General features: G+C 57.8%; 2 protein-coding genes across 6 annotated transcripts in view; one reads left to right on the top strand and one right to left on the bottom strand.

Moving 5' to 3' along the window:
* ASTN1 (astrotactin 1) overlaps positions 1-5246 on the bottom strand; it is a 67150-nt gene extending 61904 nt beyond the window's left edge. For all 4 annotated transcript variants that reach the window (XM_048312425.1, XM_048312426.1, XM_048312423.1 and 1 more), the window contains exon 1: positions 4927-5246. In XM_048312425.1, coding sequence (XP_048168382.1) covers positions 4927-5209 — 283 coding nt within the window. In that variant the 5' untranslated portion in view covers positions 5210-5246. The remainder of the gene's footprint in view (positions 1-4926) is intronic.
* Positions 5247-7371: 2125 nt separating this feature from the next.
* On the top strand, positions 7372-21057 carry BRINP2 (BMP/retinoic acid inducible neural specific 2). 2 transcript variants are annotated; one of them, XM_048313002.1, is made up of 8 exons: positions 7372-7558; positions 14367-14719; positions 16705-16895; positions 17054-17244; positions 17629-17734; positions 18090-18326; positions 18514-18736; positions 19078-21057. In XM_048313002.1, exons 2-8 carry the CDS (start codon positions 14433-14435, stop codon positions 20192-20194), a joined length of 2352 nt encoding a protein of 783 aa, XP_048168959.1. In that variant the 5' UTR covers positions 7372-7558; positions 14367-14432; the 3' UTR covers positions 20195-21057. The 2 variants fall into 2 exon arrangements, with proteins under 2 accessions (XP_048168959.1, XP_048168958.1); XM_048313001.1 differs by having other exon boundaries at positions 7373-7558; positions 14367-14734.
* Positions 21058-27278: the final 6221 nt, after the last annotated feature.

The raw sequence follows: 27278 nt of genomic DNA, 5'->3' as shown, positions 1-27278 counted from the left end.
GGCCGCTGCCCCACGCAGCCTGGCCGGAGAGCCGGGCCGGCCGGGCGCTCCGCTGGCCATCGCCCCGATTAGCAGCAGCCACATCCCTGCAACCCCCCCTGCTATGCTGTTATTAACCCAGGGAAGTCAGGGCCAGAGCCTCCAGCGGTAGAGCCAAGAGCTTAGCTAGGATTTAACCAAAAATAAAAAAAAAATTGATTGGATATTTCGGGGAGATATTCAGGAGCAGTTAAATATGCCCAGTTCATCGGTGCCTTTGAAAAATCTCACCCCTCTAAAAAATTAGAATTGATTTTGTATTTAAAAAGGAATCTATTTAATTTAAAAGTAAGATAATTTGAAATCATGACAGCTTGTATTAAGGCTGGAGTTTATGATAATCTATTAAAGTCATTGAAGTTAAGAACCGTCTCCCATCCTCTGCTGCTGAGGCTCCCAAGAGGGCAGCAGGGAGTGGAAAGTCGGGAGATGAGGGGCTGCACTGCCCTATTTCAGAGCACACCAGCTGGGCTGGAAACCTGGAGAGGCAGAAAGAGCTCCTTCAGCTCCTCCACACTCAAGGGAAAAAAATGAACAGGACACAAGAAACCATCCAGTACTTCATGATCTCAAAATATCTGGCACCCAGAAAGCACGAGTTCAACCCACCAGCTCCGCTTTCTCATTCCTCAAGTCGATTTTACACTCAAAAAGGTATCTCAAGACTTTACTTTTCAAACATTTATTGCATTACAGAGAAGGTGAAGGAATCAAAGACACCGTCTTTGGCGCGGCTTTTAATTGCATCACAAATCTCCGTCGAGCCCAAGGGGCTGAGGGAGGCCAGCATGCTCATAAATACCCCTCTTGCTGCTTTACAACCTGCAAAGGATGGGGCCCAAAAAAATTAGCAGCCTGCAGGAGTGTGAATCCAGTTAATGACATATCAGATGTGGCTGGATGCTGCCGAGCCAAGCAGTGAGGGAGAAGGGGGTGTGAAGGCGAGCGGACAGGGAATATTGAGCTGCAAATTAGCATTTCTTAATGGCCAACAACCCAGCAAAACACTTCCTCCCTTCAGGAAAAAATACACCCAACGCAACAAACACGAGACGAGATGAAAGGCCACTGCTTCAAATGAAGGTTTCCCTGATCTAAAGCAGGTGATTTGAAATGCAGGCAGCCCCGTGCGCAGCAAGCGGCCCCATCCCGGCTCCCACACCCTCGGCACATCCCGAAAATTCAGGAGGTGGGAGAAAACCCCGCAGTAAAATGGGGAGATGGTGTTGGAGTCCCTCTGGGGACAAGCGCAGAAACCAGTGTGGGGTTTGTTGGCAAGAGCCCCGAGCTGCTCCCAGGCAGTCGCAGGCAGCAAGGCAGCACGAGCGCAAGCACGGCCCAGCACAATTAAAACTCGCCCCACTCATTAGCAAAAAGAGCTACAAAGCCTTTGTCCAAGCATCTCACCTGATCCTAAACCAGGGGTAGTAACCCCACAGACAGCCCACCTGCTTCTGGAGGAACAGGGGAGCAGACACGGGGTCTGGGAGATCTGAGCACAGCTGTCTGTGGCACCGGGGCGGACACGGCAGGGAGAGTGAGCCCCAGGAAAGGTGCGTGGGCAGCAGGCAGCAAGCACTGCCTCACCCTCTTGTGGAAAGATAAATATAAACCTCATCATTAATTTATGCTACCAAAGCTTCTCACCAGGGGTTAGCAGGGATCAGGAGTCACTGGTGTTTTTGGCACGCCCACTTCAACAACCCCCCCAGCACGTGAGTTTTAATGAGCACCACAGGTGGCTCTCCAAGGACCCCATTCTTCAAACACCCCAGCACACCTTTAGTTGGGAGAAAGATCCACGTATCCATCAGTGGGATGCCTGGTTTGGCCACTGGGGCAGGGAGGTGCCACCAAGGCAGGGGAACCAGACATGCCGGTATCCATGAAAACTAGCTCGGAAAACAAGCTTGAAAGCCCTCAGATTATTTAGGAGGAATTTGAGAGGGACACCAGGACTGGAGTCAGGGCTCCCTGACCCAGAGCCTTTCCCAGCTGCTCCCCTCACTCATTCCCCTGCCACGGCCCCAGCCTGCTGTAGCCACCTACCTGCATGCTCCCACCCTCTTTGAGGGGAAACTGAGGCATGGAGAGACCCCCAAGGGAGCTGATCGAGAGCCCACGCAGCAGAGCCAAGGCGCCAGTGCCATGAGCCTCTGTGAAGCACTTCATGGTGCTCCCAGCCCAAACCCAGGCCCTTTCTGATCAGGGGCAGCACCTGGGTCTGGTCCAAGGTTCTGTCAACCAGTGTGGAGCTCACCTTCCCTTGGGAACCCCTGCCCTGGGCACGAGCCCTGGATCTGAACGCCATCAGAGCAGAAGAAGCAGCTGCCCAGCTGCCCTTGGTTCAGACACCGAAACAGGCCACGCTCAGCGAGTGTGTGGGGATCATCACCTCTCCAAGACATCATTCATTATACATCCAAACTCAGCGAGGTGAGTGCAATGAAGGGGTCTGGTGTTTGCCAGGAATGGTGCAAGCAGCACTGTGTGAAGCCACATTCGTGGAAGGATGCTCAAACACGCCCTCCAGAGCTTGTGAGAACACAAACGGCCACCCACAGAAGTCCCAGGCACCAACCTGACACAGCCATGCCCCCAGCAAGTATGCAGTGACAGCATACTGGCACATACAGCATACTGACAGCATACCCCCATTTTGGGCTGGGGGACCCCCAGATCCAGAGGTTGCAGCCTCTGAGTTGCCAAGTGTGGGTCTTGCAAGACTTCTGTGCATTTCAGAGTTTCTGCCATGCAAAAGCAGTGTCCAGGCTAACAGTGGTGGTGGTAGTAGTAGTAGTAGAAGTACTACTAGTAATAAAAATGATAATAATAATAATAATAATTTTAAAAAACACCCCCACATGGTAAAGCAGGACAAAACAGTAACACCCACAGATGGCAAAGTGACCATGCCAGCTTCAAAGCAAGCCCTTTCCTCACAGGAGAGAGGGAGATGTAACATGACATTCCCCAGAAGTCACCAAGCTGAACTCCTGGCAAACCCCACAAGGTGCCCCCACCTGCCAGCCCAGCCCCAGCCCCAGCATTCCAGGCAGGAAGACTTGCCCTGGGATCATCTCTGTGTCTCCACAGCTCAAACCACTGCATGCTGGGCACAGCACCATGCATCCTCACATTTTTGGGGGATCCGTGTCCCAAGCAGCAATGCCCCAGAGAGCCTGGCCAGCACCAGGACACTGAGGTGCACTGGCACAGGGCTCGTCATCCTTGTATTTGTCTGGCAGCAGAGACCAGCAGGAGGCAAAAGCAAACCCCTGCCAGGCATCATCAGTGCAAGCCCTGGCTGCAGTGGGGGCTGCCAGGGCAGGCAGGTTCTTCCCTGCACTGCCCAGCATGTGGCACCTCACGGATTTGAAAAATCCCTGAGGAAAACCCTACAGTATGAGCTGGGCTCATGCCCAGGAACCTCCTCCGGATCCCCACCCAGGTGCTCCCTGCTGGCGGCACCCGAGGCCCCGGGGCCTATCGGGGTCTGGCTCCACGGGATCGGGTCCGAGGGGGCCAGGGAACCAGCGCTCGGGTGGCCTTTGGGGCATCAAGGTGGCAGGGCTGGCGGCCGTGCCCGCGTCCCCCTGCATCCGCAGCGCTGCTGCCTTGTTGCCACAGCAACACTCTCCGGCCTCCGCTGCAGCATCCCGCGGCACGGGGCTGGGACCGGGAGCCAGGGGCGCACCACAGCCCGCTGCCCCTCCCCACACCGCCCCTGGGCTCCCGCAGAACATCCCCGGCTGTCCCCACACAGCCTCCCCACGGCATCGGCAGCCCCACGCCTGCCTCTGCCTTTCTCCCGGGGAGAAGGGGGATGCCCACACAGCAGCCAGTGCTGCCCCATGTCCACCCAGTGACCAGAACTGGGGGAGTTTAGCACGTGGAGGGGTCCACAGGCCATGGAAGCGATGAATTGCTGGGAAAAAAAAGCCAGTCTGGGGTCACTGCTGTATACAAGGGTGGTACAGCGGGGCAGCGTCACATCAAGCAACACACCAGCGCCTCATTTTTGGGCCAACATCCAAACAAGGGTGGCATTTTAAAACCTTCATGGGACACCCAAGGTGCACCCAGAGAAGCAACAGATGGACAAGGCTTGCAGAAGGAGGCACAGCCAATTTTGGGGCTGCTGGGAAAGAGATGGTGGCTTTTGCCCAGGGCAGGACATTACATGTGGGCAAGGAACTGATGTTCTGCACCAATGTCACCAAAAATGAAACATCTCAGTGACTCGTTCCAGGTGGTGAGGAGGGAAGCGGGTCCCTGTACGCACAAGGGGTGCAGGCCTCGCTCTGCATAAACAAAGGAGCAAATTGTTGGCTTTTTTTGGTGGAAGAAAACTTAAGAAGCCCACGAGATAAGGGCAGATGAGCCTCACCAAGTAGATGAAGAGCAGGTGGGAACCACCCAGACCATGTGAATAGGCCAGAGCCTAAAACCTGGGGGCAGAAGCACTTGGAGGCAGCACACACAGGCAGGATGGGATATATTGGGCAGCAGAGTAATTTTCCATCAGGCTGCAGGAAAGGTGACTCTCTGCTCAGGGGCAGACAAAGCAGAAACCCTGGCCTCCAGCCGGGCACGCTGGGAGCAGGCCGTGGGCTTCCTGCCAGCACAAGCCGCCGGTGGCCATCGATCGAGCTGGGGACGAGCCCCGTGGGTGACTACCTGGGCATGCATCGAGCACCCCAGGCCTGCAGCATCTCCAGCCGCGATGCTGCAGTGGGTGAACCGGCCCCGGGGCTGAGATGCTGCTGCAGCGGGGTGAACCGGCCCCGGGGCCGAGCAGCCGCAGGGCGCCCGCCCGCCGGTGCGGCAGGGAGGAGCCCCGCCGCCGGGGATGCTCGGGGCCCCGCCGCGCTCCCGCAGGCTCACCCAGCACGAAGTAGGGCAGCTCCGTGTTCTCCAGGTCGTCCACCACCACCATCTCGCCGGGGAAATCGTTGCGGACCGAGAAGAGCAGCTTGGGTTCGGCGGCCGAGGGGCCGTGCATGATGCTGAGGTCGTTCTCCCGCAGGAAGGGCAGCGCCGACACCGTGATGCTCTTCAGCTTGCACTCCAGCTCCTTGGCCGCCGCCTCCGCCGCCGCCTCGGCGGGGCCGCTGCCCGCGGCCAGGCAGCACCCGGCCAGCAGCGAGCACAGCCTGGCCAAAGCCATCTTGGAGCCCCGCGCCCGCTCCCGGCGCCGGGCGGGAGGCGGCGGCGAGGGGCGGGGACCGCGGCCCGGCGCCTCCCCGTGCGGCGCGGCTCGGCACGGCCCGGTTCCTCCGGCCCCCCGCCTCTCGCTGCCTCCTCTCCCCCCATTCCCCCCCACCAATCCCTGGGAAACCGGGAGAGCTGCGGAGCGGTGCGGTGGCGGCAGGGACGCGGGACTGCCCGGCCTCCTCCTGCACTGGGAATAGCGTGCGGGTACCACCCCCCCCCCACCCCGGGAGAAATTACAGAACTCCGAAATCCCAGACTTCAAAAATCCCAGGAGAAATCCCCAGACCTCAAAAATCCCACGAGGTGTCATGGAAGGCAAAGCCCCAGAAGAAGTCACTGACCTCCAAAATCCCAGAAGAAGTCACAGCCCTCCAGAGTCCCAGGAGAAGTCATGGACCCCAAAGCCCCAGAAGAAGTCACGGACCTCCAAATCCCCCAAGTACATGTGTTAAATATATATCATTGTCTGTATGTGTAAACACACATACACATATATACATATGTGTGTATATATATATATATATATATATATGGAGTGTAAGGGCAACCCCAAACCTGCTGGATTTGGATCTTTTTTGTCGGATCTGGATGCTTTTTATTTTCACTCTAAGTGAGCACAAAGCAGCCCTGACAGCTTGTCTGACAGCCACACCTTGCTGCAGACACCTGTGGTCCCCCTGCAGCCAAAATCTCCTGATGGAAATGTTCTCTTCTTCCACTGTGGGGGAAATGCCCAGTCCTCGTCCCAGCAGGAATATATGGCCATGGTTGCTCTGGGACAGGGTGTGAAGGCATCCCTGACCTGGAAGCAGAGCTCCCACCCCACACCATCTCCTCACAGGGGACATCGTTCCAGCCCACCTGGCACCTCCAAAAAAACCCCCACACAGCAGATACTCGCAATTTTTTGTATTTTTCTTTTGTGGAGCTTTCCACCTCCTCTTGTGAGGGCTTCCCAAAATTCCCCCTCCCTCATGTGTGCCAGCTGTGAAGCTTAACACGCCCCAGGGTCGGCGTGGAGGGGGACAGTACTGTGCCCCACGCACCCCAAGCAGTGGGTGCTTTTCCCCAGACTGATCTGTGACATCCCTGTATTTTTACCTTCCGTGACAACTCGGGCAGGAAGAACTGTGCCCACCAGAGATTACCCACGTTCAACAACCAGAGTAAAGCACTGAACTGAGCCAGTGAGGATGTAGTGGGGTGTGTTTCAGCAGTGCTGTCTCCCTCCGGCGCCAACTAGCTCGGGATCAGGAGAAATCAGGAAAAATCAGAAAAAAAAAAACCCAACCAAACAAAAAAAACCCCAAAAATAAAGAAACCAAATGGGGAAAATTTGGGAAGGAAAATCAGGAAAAAATAAGGAAAAACGAGCAGAGGTGTTTTGTAGGATGTGGCTCTCCTATTGTGTTCCTTCTGGATGACTTCCACAAGGCCCTTTCACTGCTCTTCTTTCACCAGGCGACCCAAACTCATTAAAAGGAGCTTTTTCACTCTGAAAAATAATAAAAAAATAAAGGTGCCATTGCATTATTTAGAGGGTGTCTCCAACAAGGCTCTTTCTACCCTCCCGTTTGGAAACGGGATGCACCCCCAGGAGCGCTGCCCCTGGAATGCCTAACGACGCGTGGAGAGGAGCGAGGAAGGGGCTCGGTGGGAGGTGTGAAGAAAACAGATGGATAAATAGAACACACGTTAAAAAACCAGCCCGAGGGCAGTAAATCTGGCGTCACTGACGGCGTCCTCCTGCTGCTCGCCAGGAACGACCAGCCCATGAGGCTGCCCAGAGAACCTGTGCACGTGGATCCCTGGAAATGCTCGACGCCGGGTTGGATGGGGCTCGGAGCAGCCTGGTCTAGCGGAAGGTGTGGCTGACGGTGGCGGGAGGCTGGAAGAGGCGACCCCCAGGGTCCCTTCCCGCCCCGCCATTCCCGGCTCCCTCACGCCGGCCTCGCGACCCTGGATCGGCGGGAGGAGGCAGCGGGAACGCCCGCCCCGCCCCGCCCCGCCGCTCCCGGCCAATGGGAACGCGCGGGGCCGCCGGAGGCGCCTCTGATTGGCTGCGGCCGCTGCATATATTATGGCGCGGCGCGGCGGCCCCGGGAGCGCGGCGGACCCGGCGGCGGCGGAGGCTGTCGTGAGGGCGGCATGGTGTGGGCGCCGCCGGGGGCCGCCCGGCCATGGGGCAGCGCCCGGGAGGCAGCGGCGGGGCAGCGCCCGGGGCCGCTGAGCCGGAGCGGATCGCAGCGGGACGGGACGGAGAGGCGGCCGGTGCCCCGCCGGCGCTGATTTGGAGCCTGGGGTGAGTCTGCGGGGTCGCGGGGAGGAGCTGGGGGACGGGGGTGAGCCGGCGTGGGGATCCCGCCGGTGGTGGGGTGGGGAAGGAGCGGTGCGGGGGGAGCGGCGGCCCCGCAAGGGCGGGATCCCGGGTGCCAGCGCCGGCTCGCTCGGTGACCTTGGTCAAGTTGTGTCCCCGCTCGGGGCTCGCTTCGCAACCTCCCCGGCGAGGTCGGGTGTAGGGGAAGGCACCGCGTCCTTCCCCGGGCGGGAGCCACCCCGGCGCGGGGCCCGACAGGTGACGGACGGCTGCGACCGGCCCGCTGGGACCGGGTACTGGCGGGCTACCGGGATGCCCGGGATGCTGGGACCTGCCGCTGCGTGCTGAGTGCGCTGCTCGGTGTGAAGTGCCGGTGTGAGACAGCCCGCGCCCGCAGGGACCGGGGGAGATGCCCCCGCAAATGTTAAAACAGACATTTCTCCGATGGGCACGGATCAGTCAATAGCCTGTGGGGGAATCGCCCGTTCCCCGCACCGCAGGGCCCCGCTCCACCACCCCGAGCCTCGGGTCGAGCAGTGGGTGCGTGACCCGTCGGGAGGTGTTTGCTCGCCTCGGGCGCCTCGCCGGCACAGCACCAGCAGCTCCGGGAGCCGGGGGGCCCCGCTGCGAGGCTCCGTTCCCTTCCCTAAACACTCGTATTTTCAATAAGAAACAAAACTCTGTGTCTTTAAAGCGCTGGAGAGCATCAGCTCTCGGCGCAGCGATGCTCACCCTGCCGTGTCCCTCCCCAGGGGACCCGCGTGTCGCCGCCCCGCAGCGGCAGTGGCGGGTCCCGGGGTGCCCCCGCTGTGGTCCCGGGGCGGACACGGTGAGCCTGGGCGCTGCGGGGCCGGGTGGGACCCGCCGGCAGATGTCAGTGTCCCCTCTCTGTCAGCAGCCAGGAGGGTCCCTGCCAGCCCCGGAGATGTTGCAAGGAGGCCCCTGCACTTTTTCCGAAGCGGAGCTGTCTTTGGTGGCCGTTCAGTGACAGTTTGGAGACCTGGCGAGCAGCAGGGTGCTGGAAAGGGGAGTGGCCCCACTCTGACGCCTCACAGGAGGGCTCCCTCTCTCTGCCCAACACCAGCCACCCACCACCTTATTTGTCCTGCGCCGCTAACGTTGAGCTACACTTGTGCATCACTGCCCGTCCATGACACTTGTCACCCGTGTGAAGGCAAGGGAGGGAAGGGAAGCAGCGTTCCCCACCCTGCACTGTCCCCAGCTCCTGCGTGAGGCTGGTCCTGGGCACGCAGGGTCTGTTAGGGGGAAGGAGCCATCCTCCCTGGGGAGGGGGCTGCAGGGCTGCTCTTTTCCCCCATGCCCTCGTGTGCAGGGATGCTCTTCCCTAGTCCCAGAGATCCATCTGCAGGGATTCTCAGCACATGGTGGGGAAGCCGGAGCTGCTGTTGCCGTCACTGTGCTGGGGGGGGAATTGTATTTTGCACATTGTTCTATTTAAGAAGCTTTTTGCCTGTAGGTGTGAAAGTCTTGGGTGTGCAGAGCCAGAGGGCAGAACACATGGCACTGGTGCGACTCGCTGCACGCAGCTGCCATCTCCCCTGACAGCGGCCCAGGCTTCAACTCATTTGATGTCTTATGCAAATCCTTGGCTCCCTGAGTCCTGGGATTTTCTGCTATTTTCCTTTACTCTCATCTTCAAGTGTCTTGCTCTTGAGGATGTGAAGAAAAGCTAATAAAAGGAACCCAAGTCGTCGAGCCCTACAGGTTTTCTAACTGGTCTCATGAGCTGAGAGGAGGGCAGCGACTTGGAGTCCCTCGGCTATAGCGACTGAACAGGCTACCGGGGGTGGCTTGCGGGAGCCCAGCGAGAATCTGTTCGCAGCCACCGTGGTTATCTTCATCGCCGCGGCTCCAGCAGGACGGACGGCTCCGAGGTGGCTGTCCCCATGCTGGCTGCCTGGAGCCGTGGCTCCGAGGCCGGATGCCAGGTGGCTGCCAGCACCCCGCCGTGCCCGCTTTGCCAGCGATTACCGCGCTGCTGTCGCTCCGGCGGTGCCTGCTTCGCTCTCTTAATTACCCCGGCCGATCAATGAGGCCCTGGCGCTTCCTCGGGAGCGTGCGGATGCGAGCCCGGCGATGCAGCTCCTTGCAAACCACAGTCGAGCCGGGGCAGGGGAGACGGCGCAGGCAGGGAGAGGCAGGGCTGGCTGTAGGGGAGGTGGGTCCCACAAAGCCCCAGGCAAGACGGGTGGCTCTGGAGCAGTGGGAGCATCCTGCAGAAATGGAGCCCTTTGGGACTGTCTGTCCCGAGGTGTGCAAGCGGCAGAGCAAGAGGTGGCCTGGGCGCCTGCGTGAATTCATAGGCATGGCTCGGCCGAGTCAATCCACTTGAGAGGCTAAACTGCACTTAGCCTTTGCCCAGGCTCTTTTAAGTGGCCTTAATTTGATAAAGCTTTTCCATGTTTAATGAGAAGGTGACTCAGTCACCCAGTTTGATGTTCATTCCCACTAAAAGGCATCCCCAGGGAGCTCGAGACCCCTCCCTATCGCTCCTGCAGGGATGCAGCTTTGCTCCCACTGTGCTCCAGGGACCAGCCCCTGCGGCTGGGCACGTCCCACAGCTCTGCCACCAACTGGTGTCCTGTACCTGCCACAGGCAGTGGGGTTTATTTGGCTCTGGGCTTCAGCTCAGCGTGTACGGAGGGAGTTCCAGAGTCCATCTGGAATCTCTCTGTGCTTCCCAATGGCACCTGGCAAATACCACTGCCCTCTCCCCAGTGTGTGCTTCCCAGTTTCTGTATCTCGAGATCTGCTCCTGCAGCATGAAAGGGCACAAATCAATGTTAATGTCCCTAACAATTAGCTAACGTCTTAATTATCGAACTCAGCCTGATTAGGTGAGCTAATGGTGGAGCACGTGGCTCTGGAGATGCTGTCGGCATGGAAGCAAGCGGGACCTCGGCAAAGCTCCGATGTTAGCCTGAGGATGTTGTTGCTGTCACTGTGAGCTCCAAGGGCAGTAGAGAGAGGCTTTTGCAGCTCACCTGAGCACCCCCATCCCCATCTCGCTCCCTCCTTTGGCCTCTAGAGCCATTTTGGATGAGGACGCCACTGCAGAAGTGACCCCGCTGCCATCCCCAGGGTGGGGGGTGCCTCTAGAAATTGCCACAAGCTCTTTTTAAGATGTAGCTCGTGACAAGTGACAGTGTGGGCCATGCATCAGCCATCTTTGGTGGGGGAACACCGGGGTGTTCTGCTGCAGGCAGCGGGGACACACCGGGCTGCAAGGGGCTCGGGAGGACTTGGCCGTGAAGGAAGTTGTGGTCCTAGGAAAATTTGCCAAGAATATTTGCTTTGGAACTCTTCTTCCACTGCTTTGGGATTTTTATGGAAGGGGGAAGAGGAGAAAAAAATTAACAAGTTGGAAGTTTTCCAACTTTTGTGATGCAAAACCCTAAATCAAAAGGAAGAAGAAAAAAAGAGTTGTCAGATGCTTCTCATCAAACCTTCATTGTTTTGGATCAAGGAAAAGTGAGTAGAAAGTTGTTTCCAGCTCTAGTAGTAAGGTCAAGGGGGTTACTTGTTTCTAAAGAGCTTTACTCTCCCCAGCATCCCAGGAGGATGCTGGTGTGAGCATGTGGAGGTGCACCCCGAAAAGCCCTGCCCCAACCCCACGGAGCAGCAGTGGAGCCCCCCCTTCCCCCCAGATCAGAGCCAGTTCCCCCCCAGCTGTAGGGACTGGGGACTGTACGGAGCTATGGCAATATCTGCACATATTTATTTTATGTAACTCCTGATCAATAGGAGGAAATAAATTATCCCAGCTGACAGTGGTGCAGGAAAGCTGCTCCGTGGGGACACAGTGCTGCATAGCTCAGCGCAGCCCCCACACAGGCTCTCCTTGCCCGTTCCTGCCTGACTTGGGACTTCCAGTTCCTGTTGGCAAGGATGCAGGCGTGCGTCAGCGCCTGTCCCCAAGCAGGAGGCTCCCTCGGAGCTGCCGGGATACACGGTGTAAATAAGAGGGACATGTGAATAAAAGCTCACTTAGCAAGGCTGGAAACTTTGCTTCATTTCAGGAGGGAATCTTCATTGGTTTTGCACCAGTTTGCCCCAGCCAAGCGCTGGAAATATCAAATCCTATTTTTAATGCTCTGTAGTAAAACATGAAGTAGCCACAGGGACACATCCCGTGCTCAGCCTCGATTCTCAGAACAAGCTCCCCAGGGAAGGCATCAGAGCAGGCTGAAATGGTTTCTTGCTGGTCTGGGGACCACAGCCTAAGGGAAAAGGTGACCCAGAGCGGGTCTATCCATAATATCCATCCCCTTGATGGTGAGCCAGATGTTTGCTGCCTTAGCTGTGGTGCTGTGGTGGGAGAGGGGATTAGGAGGGGAAGGACAGCATGGGGAGCCCCTCTTGTCAAGGGCACACAGAGGTGCCCCCCCAGGGTGGTGATAGCAAAGGGCTGGTTAGTGCTGGTGGGAAGCAGTTAACATCTAGGAAGGTTTGATGGAAAAGACAGTGCTCTGCCTGGTGTGTCCCACCCCCAAAAAATCCCCTCTGTGCTTTGAATCAAAGGAAGGATACTCCCATGCCCTTCTGATTTACACCAGGAAAGCCTCAGGGAGCGCGGTGAGGTGAGTGGTGCAAAATCATCCCTGCCAGTCTGTGGTGGTGTGAAGTGGTGATGGATGAGGCCGATGTCCCATGGCACTTGTGGGAAAGCATCCCCTTCAACCACTTAAAATCCCCTTTTACATCCTCTCTAAGACCTAGGCTGTTACAGACCCCTGTGGGGGGAGGGACACAGCCAGGGAGCAGCCCCTGCCCAGACCCACCTCAGCTGGATGTGGGTCAGGAGCCACTTAAAACCCATGGATGATGGCAGGGGACGAGGAGATGGGGTGTGTTCGTGAGGCAACAGGCAGAGTCCCACTGCACCCGATATTTAAACAAGGTGTTTTGCTGTCACAGCCATATTTAATGCTACAAGCAGTGTGTTTCCATGGGCAGGGTTTAGAAAGATGCTGTCCAAGGATGCTTTACCCTCAGCTTCTCAGCAGAGATCCAGAGTGCTGCTTTCCTCCTTGCTGTGTGGGACAGGGATCAAATCACAGAGGGTTTAGCCTCTGGCCAGTATCTAAACCATCCATGGGGTTTGCTGCCAGACCCTGGCTCCCACCATTCCTTCCTGGACCTGGCAGCTTGTCCTGGGTCAGCACAGCAGCAGGACCCATGGCTGCAGGCAGCATGGACCTGGGGGCTTTAATCTTGAGCTCTGAGGATCCCTTTGGTCCCCAGGCCACATCAATGTTTAATTGCACCAGCACATATTGCTGGGGAGGGGAGCAGGGTGCAGGTCTGCTTCAGGCAGACTCTGCATCCCATCTGCCTGCTTCCCCTCGGGCCAGCTCTGGTTGCAGGCAGGGAGGATTACGGGGCAGCCAAAATGCCTCAGCTGCTCAGCCACCACCACACGTGGCAGCACGAGCACCTCTGTGAGCCGCTGTCATCGGGTCCTGCCGCGTTTTGGGGGTGTCAGGTGCTCCCTCCAACACTTGAGGCACAGAGTGAGGAAACCAGCTTGGCATTGCCTGTCCTCCACCGCAGCATGGGGGCTGACGGTTTGGGCCAGGATTTGGTCACATCGTGGCCGTGGGGGACTCCACGTGCCAGGAGCAGGAGGCAGTGACTGGGCTGTTATGTGGCTGCCTGCCAGGCTGAGAGAAACCAGGGTGACATGTGAGAAAAGAGTGTGGGGGAACAGAATAAGCCCCGCCTGATGCTCCTGCCCACCAGACTGCCCTGGCACCCAAACCTGGTGATGCGAAAGTCTCAGCTTTTGTTTAAAATTCACAGGGCCCCAGCCTTGAGGGCTGAGCGAGAAGCTGAGAAAGCGTAATCAAAGGGCACCCTTAAGGGTTTAAAAATAGAAGAGAGGGAGAAAAAATTTAAAAATCATATTATTACATGTTAAAGCATGGTGATTCATCCAGCAAAGCCCTGTTGGGAGAATGCAGGGTTGGTGTGCGCTCAGCAGGGACGGGCATTTGGGCTCCAGGCCCCCACCAGCCACCTTCCTGGAATAAAAACCATCCTCCCTGGCAGCCCTGCAGCCATGGGGTCCCTGCTTTGAGGCAAACAGCTGTTGTTGCCTCACAGCACACCTTGATTTGGCCCGACCTTGCAGCTCCCCAACTCCCACTTTCACTGGCAAAGGTTCTGGCCTTGTGGTCGCTGCTCCCAGAAAATCTCCATCTTTACTTTGCACCCAAAACACCACTTCCATCAGCCCAGCCAACCTTGGAGTGGACGTCCATCCATCCATCATCTCAGCCACTAGCAAGGACACCATGAGAAGTCTGACATCAACCACACATGGTCCAGTCCATACCTGGAGAAGCTCATTCTCCCAGCTCCCCATGATTATTATTGTTAGGCCCCCTGAACTGAGCTGCACGTGCTCATGACGTGCGTCCCCACAACGCAGGGTGCAGGGGCAGCCCGCCATCCCCACCGCACGGGCACCCCACAGCAGCAAGCTTGGCTTGGCAGGCTGATGTACGGCAGAGAAAAGCATAAAGAAAAAGCCAGAAATTCCACAAACAGCCATTAGCCAGGATTTCATTTAACTTCAGCAGCACCCAGGACCCCCAACCCCATAAACTCTTACTTCCTGTGGCATGACCAGTCCGTGCCTGATGCGTGGCTCTCCCTGGAGCGCAGCTTTCCCTCTGTCAGCATCCCAGCAGGCGTTCCAAAGCTTGCGGCTGCTCCTGGTTTGTATCCCTGCCGCTGTCCTCACGGGCTTCCCTGCTCGGCGTTGCAGGACGGGGCCGTCCCGGAGGATCGCCGCGGGGTGAGAGAATGAAGAAGCCGGCCGGGCAGCAGCAGGATGGGGCGGCAGGACCTCCCACGTGCTGACGGGCCCCCGCCGATGCTCCCGTGGCCGCTGGCCCTGCTGGCCCTGAGCGCCTGCTGCCGCTGGGGAGTGGCCGGCGGGGCGGGCAGCACCGTGCCCCAGGGCCATGCAGCCCCGGCGGCCCCCTCCTCTTCCTCCTCATCCTCCTCTCCCTCCGTCCGGGCACCCCTCGACTGGCTCCTCACCGACCGGGGACCCTTCTACCGAGCTCAGGAGTACGTGGACTTCATGGAGCGCTACCGGCAGGGTTTCACCACCAGGTACAGGATCTACAGGTGAGAGGCTGCGGGCAGCCCGGGAGGGGGCTGCGGGGGCACGGCAGAAGGGAGGCAGACCCTCTCTAATCCACGCGAGCAGACCCCCACGTGCGGGAGGAGGCTGTCCATCGGGTGGGTGGATGTGAAATGCTGCTTTTCCAGGGAAGGTAATAGCAGCCCCCCCAGGATGCTCGTGGTGTGGCCAGGCTGGGCTCCAGGCAGGATCTGCCCTAAGCTGGGAGGGATTTGGGGCACAGGTTGAGATGGAATCAGCCCTTATGGCAGGAGGACGGGTCTCATGCGTACTCCAGTCCCTTTGGGCATCCTCCACCTACTGATCTCCTGCCCCGAGGTGGAAACTGGGAACAGCAGAAGGGGCAGTGTGCATGTGGTGTCCATCTTCCAGGCCCTTTGTACAAAGATGCTCTTTTGTCCTTTTTCCATGCACAAATCCATCTTTGTGCCAAATTACTGAACCTGCCTAGACTGGCAGTCCCCCTGGGGCTGGAATGCTGCTGGGGCTCGAGAACAGCCACCCTGACTGACCCCCTGGCGTGTCCCCAGTGCCATCAGCCCACAGACTGCTGCAGTGGGATGCTGGATGCATGGGGGCCGAGGCTGGGGGAGGGTTTCCTGCCAGCAGAGAACCAGGTTTGGCAGCAGTAGGGTCCACTCACCACAGCAAAGGGCCACCCCATGACAGCCTCTGTGGGAAACCCACTCCACTCCACAGCCTCCTGGACCTAACTGGGACTGTCACCTCTGGCTAATGAGCCCTTTCCCCTTCCACTCCCCACCGGTGCTGAGCCCTGGGGGCTTCAAACAGTGGAGCAAAGCCTGGCCACTGCCTCCCGGGAACACAGACGTGGGTGCCGGGATTGCAGCCTTGTTATGCAGCCCGGCACCCCCAGGGAGCTCCTCTCCTCTTCCCTGTGTGCTGACGCTGCCATGCCGAGGGACCGGCGTCCTCTAGGGATGCTGCCGGTGACGGTGGTGGGACAGGAAGCAGCAGCCAGAGGGACAGCAGCCAGCTCACACCTCCCCGGAGGCAGAGAACCTGCCGGCAGCCCTCGGGGCTTGCTTTGCCTGTGGGATGGAAGGGGGGAAATTGGCAGCCCGGCCCCCCCGAGGGAGTGTGTGTGCAAGAGGAGAGGCAGCACCCCCCCCCCCCCCTCACCGCCTCATCCCCAGCTCTGCTACTGGCCCCAGCATCCCATCTTCTGGGCCCAAAAATCATGATGAGAGGCAACCTGTCATCTGCCAAGCCCAGCAGCTGCTGCTTTGCACCCATCCCTCCTCCTCCCTCACTCTCCATCTTTTCCCATCCAGCCCCAGCAAAACTGTCTGAAAGCCACCGCCTGGTTTTAATTAGAGCAAAATGCCAAAGATTAGGCTGAAATTTGCTGCCGGTTGTTTACGAGGCCGTGGGGTTTTGGAGGCTGGGCAGCTGCTCCCTAGGGCTGGGCAAGGCCGGGGGGGGCACATTCACAGCATCTGCGGCTCTGAGGGGACCCACCACCAGCCCCACCACATCCCAACGCCTCCAGCTTCCCACAAAACGCTGCTGATATTCAAAACCAGGATACCCCCAGGTGCTGGATTTTCACCTGGATCCACAGGCATAGGGCTGGAGGAGGGATGAGATCTAAACAGCCCAATGGGCTGGAAAAGGGTCTAGCCCTGCCCTGGGCTGTGATTAATGCCTGCCGGAGGTGCTGGATTAATCAATATCAGGCATCTCCGCTGCTTGTAGCTCTTTATCACCATCAATGGCTCAGGGAGGGACGGCGCTTTTGTCCTGGCTGGATCCGTAGCTGGCAAGGGCGTGCAGCAGGTCCTTCACTTCCTTTGGGGAGGTCGGGGTGATTCTAACTGGAGTTTTCCACCTGTCCTGAGCTGGAAATCGGGGACAGAAGGAAGGAGAGCATGCGTGTGCCACGGCCAGACCCACCTCACACCCTCTCCCCACTGCTGCTCTCCTCCCACAGAGAGTTTGCCCGTTGGAAGGTGAATAATTTGGCCTTGGAGAGGAAAGATTTCTTCAGCCTACCACTTCCCCTGGCCCCCGAATTCATCCGCAACATCCGGCTGCTGGGGCGTCGGCCCAGCCCCCAGCAGATCACCGACAGCCTCATCAAAAAGTATGGGACACACTTCCTGCTGGCCGCCACGCTGGGAGGTGAGTGCTGGGGGTGCCCGGTCCTGCTCATCCCCCTCGCTCAAGGGCTGCGAGAGGAGGGGAGTGGGGAAAGAAGCACTGCGGGAGAAACACGGCCAAGAAAGGGAACGGGGGGAGCCCAGCAGCCTCCCAAAAGTCTTGCCTGTCCTCCCCCCCAGGAGAGGAGTCCCTGACCATTTTTGTGGACAAGCGCAAGCTGAGCCGGAGGGCAGAGCCTGCGGGGGCGCCTGGGAACAGCTCGGGGGTCTCGCTGGAGACCCTGCACCAACTGGCAGCCTCCTACTTCATCGACCGGGAGAGCACCCTGCGCCGGCTGCACCACATCCAGATCGCCACGGCCGCCATCAAGGTAGGCGAGGGGGCTCGGAGGGGACAGCGCTGGGACACTGCGGCCCCACGCCTCACCAGCGGCCCCTCGCTGCTGGCCAGACCTAAAACCAGCATCACCCAGAGAGCAGGGAAAGTTAACATATTCCCGTTATTTATGGGAAATTGGGCACGCTAATAAAGGCACATTTTTCAGAGGGCTGCAGGCGGGGCTGCCGCCTGTCAACAAGCTAATTAGCAGATAATTCGTTCTCCTCTCCGCTCATGGCCATCCCTGCTACGAGGAGTGGGGCATGGCCAGCGTGGTCAGGGATTATCTGCAGCGCTCCCAGCGGGGTAGCGCACCCTGCGTCCCCTCCTGTATCCCTGACCACCTGCCCCTCCTGTATCCCTGTCCCCGCCTTAGGTGACAGAAACACGGACAGGGCCACTCGGCTGCAGCAACTATGACAACCTGGACTCGGTGAGCTCCGTCCTGGTGCAGAGCCCCGAGAACAAAGTGCAGCTCCAAGGTAGGGCTGGGCTGGTGGGGATGTGGGGGAGGACAAGTGCTACCGTGGGATGCTTGTGGGTGCACAGGGGGTTGCAGGGGAGGATGCTGGCACGAGATGCTGCTTCTAATTTCAGGGCTGGGGAGGAGGGGGGATGAAAATAATGAAAGCTGGGCAGGATGAGGTTGTTGTTTGTCTGCCAAGAGGAGCCAAGATCGATGCAGAGCCCAGACAAGAGGCTCCACAGCAAATTGATATGATAATCGTGCGAGGGTGGGAGCCCGGGGAGGGGGGAGGCTGGTGCCCTCCTCGGCCGGGTGCTGTTTGAGGGGCTCCCTGCGTGCCCTGATGCTCTCGGGGCCGCTCCCGCCCGCAGGGCTGCAGACGGTGCTCCCCTCCTACCTGCGGGAGAGGTTCGTGGCGGCCGCCCTCAGCTACATCGCCTGCGGCTCTGCCGGGGAGCTGGTGTGCCGCCGCAGCGACTGCCGCTGCCAGTGCCAGCCCGCCTTCCCCCGCTGCAACTGCCCCGAGGCCGACATCCAGGCGCTGGAGAGCAGCCTGGCCCAGCTCGGGCGAGCCTGGGAGAGCCACCACAGCCAGTTCGAGGAGTCAGGTGAGGCTGGGGAGACCCCAGCAAGCATCTCCGTCCCCTTGCGAGCAGCCCGGTCTGGGTGGTGCGTGTCTGGGGGTGTCTTCTCACCGTGAAGACCTCGGAGCTTGGGTGGAGGGAGGTTGCTTTCAGCGCCACCTTCACCGCTTGCCCTCCGGGGTCTGCTGACGCCGTCCCCTTCTCCCCACAGAGGAGTTTCAGGCCCTGGTGAAGAGACTCCCCACAGACCGTTTCCTGAACAGGACGGCCATCTCCCACTTCTGGGCTATGGATCTGGATGTCCAGCATCGCTACCAACAGCTGGGCACCAGCCTGAAGCTGCTCTCCAGGAAAACCTACCGACTCATCCGGCGGCTCTTCAACCTCAGCAAACGCTGCCACCGGCAACCTCGCTTCAAGCTGCCGAAGGAGAGGTAGGGTGCCATGGCATCCCTTGCTGGGCACGCTGCCCCGTGCCCTGAGCGTGGCTCAGAGCCAGGGCCCACCTCCCTGTGGTGGGGACTGGAGAAGCTCCCACCTGGGAGGGATGCCTGGGGGTGAGCAGGCAGCAGGAGCGGCTGTACCAGCTTGGAATGCGGCCCTGAGAGATCAGGTCCAAACCTGAAGGTGAAAAATGGGGTTTGGTTCATGGGGGGGCCGCCAGCAGAGCAGGAAACAAACGCAAGATGGGCACTCTTCCGTCCCTAGGGAAAGTCAGTCGTGTCCCAAAAGATGCCACCTAAGCCTCTGTTCCCCCGTGTCTCCTCTGCACCAGGTCCCTCCCTTTCTGGTGGAGCCGCGCACAGTCGCTCCTGTACTGCAGCGAGACCACCGTGCCTGGGACCTTCCTGGAAGAAAGCCACAGCTGTACCTGTCCCTCCGAGCAGCCCTCCTGCCAGGGCTCCATACCGTGTGCCTTGGGCGAGGGGCCGGCCTGCGCCAGCTGTGCCGAGGACAACAGCACCCGCTGCGGGACCTGCAACCACGGCTACGTGCTCACCCAGGGCTTCTGCCGCCCCGAGGTGGCTGACTCACTGGAGCACTACCTGGGGCTGGAGACGGACCTGCAGGACCTGGAGCTCAAGTACCTCCTGCAGAAACGGGACAGCCGCATCGAGGTGCACTCCATCTTCATCAGCAACGACATGCGCCTGGGCAGCTGGTTCGACCCCTCCTGGAGGAAGCGCATGCTCTTGACCCTGAAGAGCAACAAGTACAAGCCCGGGCTGGTTCACGTGATGCTGGCCCTCTCCCTGCAGATCTGCCTCACCAAGAATAGCACCCTGGAGCCCGTCATGGCCATCTATGTCAATCCCTTTGGGGGAAGCCACTCAGAGAGCTGGTTCATGCCTGTCAATGAGGGCAGCTTCCCAGACTGGGAAAGGACTACCGTAGATGCCTCTGCCCAGTGCCAAAACTGGACAATCACCTTGGGCAACAAGTGGAAGACCTTCTTTGAAACGGTCCATGTCTACTTGAGGAGCCGCATCAAGTCTCTGGATGACAGCTCCAATGAGACAATCTACTATGAACCCTTGGAGATGTCAGATCCCTCCAAGAACCTGGGGTACATGAAAATCAACAGCTTGCAAGTCTTTGGCTACAGCCTGCCCTTTGAGCCGGACGCTATCCGTGACCTGATCCTCCAGCTGGACTACCCCTACACCCAGGGCTCCCAGGACTCAGCCATGCTCCAGCTGCTGGAGATCAGGGACCGGGTGAACAGGCTCTCACCCCCTGGCAAAATCCGCCTCGACCTCTTCACTTGCTTGCTCCGGCACCGGCTCAAGCTGGCCAACAACGAGGTGGCGAGGATCCAGTCCTCCTTGAGAGCCTTCAACGCCAAGCTGCCCAACGCGCTGGAGCAGGAGACGGGCAAGCTGTGCAGCTAACGGCCGGGAGCACTCAGGCCTCGGCGCCGGGGGGCTGCGAGGAGAGACTTCCTGGGGAGGAGAGAGAAATAACCACCCTAAAAATTTAAATCAAGGCCTTACCTTAGTGCCAACTGCGTGCTTCCATGGTACACCCAGCAACTGGCCAAAGAGACACAGGGCTCCAGCAGATGGAGGATGCCAGTGGGACTAAGGAGGAGGGATGGCTCATGCCGTGCAGACTGGCTCTGAGTGCGGGGACGATGCCACCGTGGCCACCGCAGAGGTGGCTGGGGAGGCGTGCCGATGGCCCAGGGGGATGTGGCTTGGCCAGAGGCAGCTGCTGGTCCTGCCAGAGCAGGTGCCCAACCCACCATAAGGATCCCCCAGTGGCAGCCTCCTCGCCACCCCAGCTTTTGTAGTCTTTTTAAGAGGTTTCTACTGGCACCTTTGCCTTTGCATCCCCCGTGATCCATCCCGCAGCCGTGCCCTCGCACACGGTGCTGGTGGGGCCCCACAGCGCAGGCCCTCGAGACCCCGCAGGTCTCCCCGGGGCCTCTCCACGAGCACCTCGTGTCTGCTGCGGTGCCGAGGCGCTGTCTCACCCCTTGCCTGGGAAGGACCTGGCACCTGCGCCGGGAACGCTGCCGTCACAGACACAGGCGGAGACCTCTGGGCCACAATTCCCCATGAAACAAAAAAAAACCAACAAAAAAAAAACCTAATGCAAAAGAAAGAAAAAGAAAAGAAATGTTTTATTTATGTATTTATTTATTTGGTTTGTTTGGGACAGGTTTTTTTAAGCCTATTTATTTGGGGAGTGTCATTTCTTGTCAGTGGCTCCAGCCAAGAGACATCTTAGTAAAATGTATCTGTTTAATATATTTTTTAAAAAATGCCTTTTTTGAGCAAAAGAGCAACCAAAACCAACTGAGATTAAAAAAAAAAAAAAAAAAAAAAAAAAAAAAAAAAAGAAAGAAAAGAACAGAACAGTTACTGTCATCCCTAGCCCTGGCTTTCTCCGTGCTGTGTGGCTCCCCTCCCTCCCTTCTTCCTGGTGCTGCTGCCGCTGCTGTACTCGGTGCCTGACCGGAATATCAAGCAGTGGAGCTGCCCGGCTGCCAGATGGGAACGCTGGGTACCCAGACAAGCAGAGCTCACCGCTCCGGTGGCTGCCCTCATTCCTTGGCCGAGGATGAGCCAGAGAGAGGAAGGAGCCGACCCTCCAAGCGCAGTGCCCCAAGGCAGGGCGTGCGGACGGAGGGGGTGGTGCAGGGGAAAGGAGAGGGGCGGGGAAAGTGTATCAGCGTGCAGATCCGAGCCCGCTTTCTAATCCTCCACAACTGGCAAAACTTGTCTGCTTGGATGCTGCAAAGGCGGTGGAAACCTGAACTCATCCATCCTGTTTCTGTCACCCGCCTCTCCTCCATCCTCGGGCTGGGCAGATAAAGAGATAAGCGGGAGGAAAATAACACCAGGAGAGATAAAGAGACAGACAAGAGGAAAATAAAGCGGGGATAGATAAACCATACTTGCTATTTATATTCCCTGTCTAATCTATCAATCCATCAGGCAGGCTACTGTGGTTATAGCAGCCCTCAATCTGTCACCTAGTCTTCTGTTTTCCACGCATCTGTCTTCCTTTGCCCACCTCTCCTCTCTTTCTCCCAGTCCTAAAGGGAAAAAAAATCAGGCGATTAAACACACCAGGAGGAAATGAGAAGTCAAAGCCATCCTCTGGGCTCCCTGGGGAAAGCTGGCAGACATCAGCCTGGGGATGGGGAGGGTGCAGGCGGGAGGGCCAGCAGTGCTCCTGAGCAGGCAGGGCTGCCAGGCACGTTCCCAGCCAGTGAAATTGTTTGGGCTTCTGCCGTACATCTTCCATCTCATCTCCTCTTGGTTGCCCAGAGAAGCTGTGCCTGCCCCATCCCTGGAAGCGTCCAAGGCCAGGTTGCATGAGGCCTGTAGCAACCTGGTCTAGTGGAAGGTGCCCCTGCCCATGAAAAAGGAGCTTTAAGGTGTTTTCTAACCCAAATTGTTCTAGGGTTCTCCCCATCCTCGTGTGGGCCATGTGTCAGGCTGACATTCCTCGACTCCATCCCATCTCCTCCAGACAGAGCATTTCCTACCGTGTTTTTCGGTGCCCTGAACCAGTCCCATGTCCTAAACCCACCTGAACATGAATGCAAGAGCTGTTGGGATGACTGGCAGCACCTCAAGGAGCCTCTGTCCAAGGCACAGTGGGGCAGCTTCCACCCATCAAGGGATGGACCCCAGACTTCTCTGGCTTCATGTAGGCTCCAGATGGAGGCAGGTGCTGCCCAAACAGTCCCGTGTGTGAGGACAGAGGGGGATGAAGGCCATTTGCTTTTAATTTGATGCAAAAAATAAAAAGGGTGGAGTAGGGGGAGGCAAGCAGCTGCAAGGGTGAGCCATCAGCTCTTTGCATCCTCAGCAGCTGCCCCTGGGGCTGCACTCTCCTCTCTCCACAGCCCCCAGCAAGATCCATGATCTATTGCCCAAAAGCACCAAGTTTGGCCCGAATTGCCAATTCCCATTCGGAAGGAGGCTGTGCGTGGCATTCCAAGGCTGGCAGCTGGCACAGCCGTGTCTCAGCACAAAGCACCCCATTGGGAAGCACAGGGACCGGCAGACAAGGCCTTGCTCATCCTCCCCCAACACCATGGGGCTGCACCCCCTCTTCAACCCAGCGGAGAGAAAGACAGAGTTGGTTCCTTGAATTTGGCTGCTAAATTGCTGTATTTTGGGTGAGAGCTGCTTCCACCTTTTTTAGAGATGTGCTTGAGTTAAAGGAAGAACAGCAGCAGCAGCAGCAGCAGCAGCAGCAGCAGCAGCAGCAGCAGCGTGCATGCCCTGGGAGGGTACTTCCAGGCTGCGTGGGAATCTCAGCTGGAAGCAGCCGGGTCCTCCCGTCCCTGTTCAGCAATTAAGGCGCTCAGTGGAGGTGATTAAAAGGATGAGGTTAATAACTGGAGGTCAGCATTTGATTACCTGGGAGTGCTTTGCCCTGCACAGAACAGCGCTGATGGCAGCGGGGCTGGCTGAAGCCCCAGCAGGATCTGGCCTCAGGATGGAAGCAGCCAGCATGCCACCCTGCACCAGGAATTCAGCATCAAAGCCATTAGGTTTTAAAAACTGGTGTGTTTGGGGTTGTCCTTTTCTAGGCTCTGTGTTTATACGAGATTCGCTGCAGTATGAAAGCCAGAAAATGGCCTTTAATGAGCTGAGCTCCTCACTTGCTTGACTGCAGACACTGGTTCCCTCCCGACACTCTGCCGGAGAAAAGGAGGCCAGGCAAAGGCCAGGATGTTTCACCCCCAGCCCAGGCAGCAGGATGGGGTTATCTGTGCAGCTCTCCCGGGGCAGAGAGAGCTCATGGCCCCCAGGTTGGGGCTGGTCCTGCCTCCATCTCCCACCCTGAGGCAGCCAGTGATGGGCTGTGATGGGCTGCACCTGAGCAAGCAGCTCACAGCTCCACCTGTGTAACCCACACCCTTTTCCCCCTCCTGTCTGCACCCCTTTTCTGCAGCGCCCAGCCCTGTGTGCCATCAGGTGCTGCCTTCGGCCTCCTGGCCAAGGGCACCTCCACATCAGGCTGGCCCCAAACAGCAAGGACAGTTTTTCCATGAAGAGCCAGGATGGAGAGAGGCTGTGAGGCTAAGTCTGCATTCTTGCTCCAGCCTGCCTCAGTTTACCCCTTGTGGCTCCCAGCTAGTGCCGTGTCAGAGAAGAACACGGATGCACAGGAAGGAAAACATCCCAGGGGAGGAGGGAGAGCTGGGAGGGTTCCAGGTGACACGCTTCCCTGGCAGAAACTCTTTTGCTTTGCATGCAAACAGCACACTGGTGCAGATGTTGCTTTTAATCCATCCCCGTGGTCTCTGACTTCGGGCTGCAGGATGGGCAGAAGTGGGAATCAGACGTTTGGCTTGGCAGGAAGCTTCACGCTGAGCATTTTGCCCGGGGCTTCTCTGGCTCCGTTGGCCACACGGAACCACCAGGCAGCTGCCAGCAGACCTGCTCTGGGTCTGACAGCGTTTCTGGGGGAGGCAGGAGATTCCAAGCTGCCTGTGGCCCTCTCTGCCCTAGCACGGGGCCACTCTGGCTCCTTCCTGGTGACTCAGTTTCGCTGCAAGTACCAGAGATGCTCCTGGGCACACGTGGGATCACCTCTCCCTCTCCCAACTAACCCAGCAGACGGTGGGATGTGATCCCCGGGAAATGGGCATCCCTAAGCCGGGCAGTGCCGTGGCCCAGAGCTGCTCTGCCAACACAAGCCCACGGGAACTTGTCACCGTTCTCTCCGCACACCAGGCCTGTGGGTTGACGGGTTTTGCCACCAGCCCCCCTTGCTTCCCCTGCCTCTCCAAAGCCCAGCGACATCTGCACAGCCAAGAGGCATCCCAAAACCTTGCCGGCTCTTTTTAGCCTCATATTTTTGTTTTTCCTCCCCCTTCTCCTGACAAGCTCAGAAGTGCAGTCAAGGTGGCAAATTAGCACCAGAACCTCGTTAATTGGCAGGCAGGAGCCTTCTCCTGCTGTTTGGGCTGTCATCAGCTGCTTCAGCACATTCTCAGCTTCTCTCTCTTTCAGTCTATTTTCTCCCTTCCACGGTGGGCTGTTTTTCCTCTCTGCCATCTCTTTCAAAGCCATCGAGGGCTCTCATCCCCCCGTGCCGTGCTCCCTGGTGTTTTCTCTCAGGAGAGGATTTACAGGGCCTGTGGTAAATGGCCACTTCTTAAAGGAGCATGAGGGGAAAATTAACAACCTCTTGAAATGGTGGTGACCTCGGCTTCTCCCTCCTTCTTCCTCCTCCTCAGCCTCCCGCCACAGTCTCTGAAGGAGGTAGGACAATCAGCACAGAGCAGGCAAGAGGGAGGTTTCTGCAAGCCCAGGCATGCAGGAGATGTCCCAGCCACCCTCCTGTGTCCCCACTAGGAGCTCAATGAGAACCTGGGATGACTCAAGCTGGTGGGGACCTCAGGAAGCCCCAGTCCCAGTTCCTCAGCTCACTTCTTCCCTCCCCACCAACTCCTCCTTAAGCAAAGATGGAAAAGCATAACCTCACCCACCCAACCCCACTGCCTGCACCAGCCCGTGGCCTCCTCCAGTGCCCTCAGCTGCTCCCAGCTCTTAAGGAGAACCTGGAGACCTCTTTAGACACCATCAAATAAAAGTCCCTTCACAGCACCCCATTCTGCAAGTGGAAAAATTTGCAGAGGACCAGGGATGACGATGGCAAATTGCTTTCTCCTCCCTGAGCTCACGGCTGGGAGCTGCTGCTGCCAGCAGCAATATCCCCATCCATTAAATACGGGTGCCCTGCCCTGGAGTGTCACCACAGCCGGTGTAAATCAGCCGTGCTGGAGCCAGGGACACAGCAATCCACAGCCAGGAGCCCGGCTGGAGGACTTACCTCATCCACTGCACCCTGACCCCCGCCCGGGAGAGAGCTCCCCTGGGGCCCTGAGGCCTCAGAGCTGCCCCAGGACAGTGCTTCCCCAGGACCTCTGGGCTGTGCTCCTGGACCAAGGGCTGAGGTGGTCACATTTTGGTGGGACGATGGGGTGAGGTCTGGAGGGATTTTCCTGTAGGGCGGAATAAAATCCCAAACGAATCTGCAAGGCAGACCTTTTGCTCCTGCTGTGTATGCCAGGAGTGGAGACTGGCTGGATGGAAAGAAAGAAGGAGAAAAATCAGTCAAATTATTTTTAAAAGTGCTCTCCCAGCCTACAGGCATCCTCTTCTCTGTACACAAACCCTCCTGGCATATGCAAACCCTCCCAGCCCATCTGCCTCAGAATCAGCAGTGCTTGCTACATCAGCTACCACCTTCCAGCTTTTCCCTTAAAGTGATTCCCTGCAACGGTTCCTCACCCTTTCCTTGCCCCTGGTGGTATCGATCTGCTCAGGAAGGTGGGAATTGAAGGAAATAAAGGGTCTCAGGTGCCTATTTCCCCACCTGTAGCCCATTTTATCGCTGGGAGAGCCCATGCCACTGAGGATTTATCTCCCACCTTGTTTTCCCAAACTAGTTTCTGTGGTTGTTTCACCAGCATAGCAGTAAAAAAGTGTGGCACATAAACCACCCCAAATAGTGTCCAGGGATGTGAAATCCTATAAATCCCAGGAGGCTGCTGGGAGAAGAGTGTTGTTCAGATCGGGCCTGCTCCATTCAAGTCATCTCCTCGCTGGCCATAAATCAGGGGGCTCCTCCAAAGCCCACAAAACTCTGTTAAAAAGAGATTCCTTCTCTCCTGAGCCTTGGCAGTGGTGTTGGGAGCAATGCTCTCAGAAAGGCTCCTGGGGGAACAGAATCAGTGATTACCCAAATTAGTTTCTAATAGCTTTTATCTCCTAATTTCTACTTTGTCAAGTGCTAAAATCCATTAATAATCAAGAGACCATGTGGAAAAACATTTAACATCCCAGCTGCCAAGAGCTCCCACCCTGTCACACTCCAGCACAGTTACAGAAGAGGAGGAAAAGCATAAAGTATTATTTTTTCATCTTAAATCCAACTCTCCAGTTAAACTGTCTCCTGCTTTGGCTGATCAGCAGGATAACGGGACAAATCCATTCATGGAGCAGTAGATCCTTCACCTCCCACCATGCTCCTCTCCTGCCCTTGCTGGACAAAGATTCCCCATATGCCTCGTCCCTCCTTCCTGGAAGGACCCAAAGGTTGGTGGCCAAGGTTTGTAACACCCTTGATGCAGCCTGTACTTGCCATCCAAATGCAGGCAGGATGCTGCTCTCCATGGAGTAGGCATGTCCACACAGTCCTCCGTGGGTTGAGGTTGGGGTGGACCATTTCCACCCCAGGGCTGGTTCTTTCCGGTCTCCAACAGCTCTGCCAAAATACTGCAGCCCTTAATCCCAGCCCCTTAAGTCTCTCAGCTTTATTCATTCTTTATCTCGGCCCTGCAGAGCCGACCTCAGCCCTCCAGCCACAGCTCTCCCTGCTCAGGTGGAAATCCACCCCACAGCTCTCCCTGCTCAGGTGGAAATCCACCCCCGCTCTGCTTCAGTTTGCATCACCACCCCTCTCCTAATCACCTGTTTGAACAGTTGAATGGGCTTC

Source organism: Corvus hawaiiensis, chromosome 9 (assembly GCF_020740725.1).
Source record: "Corvus hawaiiensis isolate bCorHaw1 chromosome 9, bCorHaw1.pri.cur, whole genome shotgun sequence".
Lineage (NCBI taxonomy): Eukaryota > Metazoa > Chordata > Aves > Passeriformes > Corvidae > Corvus > Corvus hawaiiensis.
This window is presented reverse-complemented; position numbering and strand designations above follow the sequence as displayed.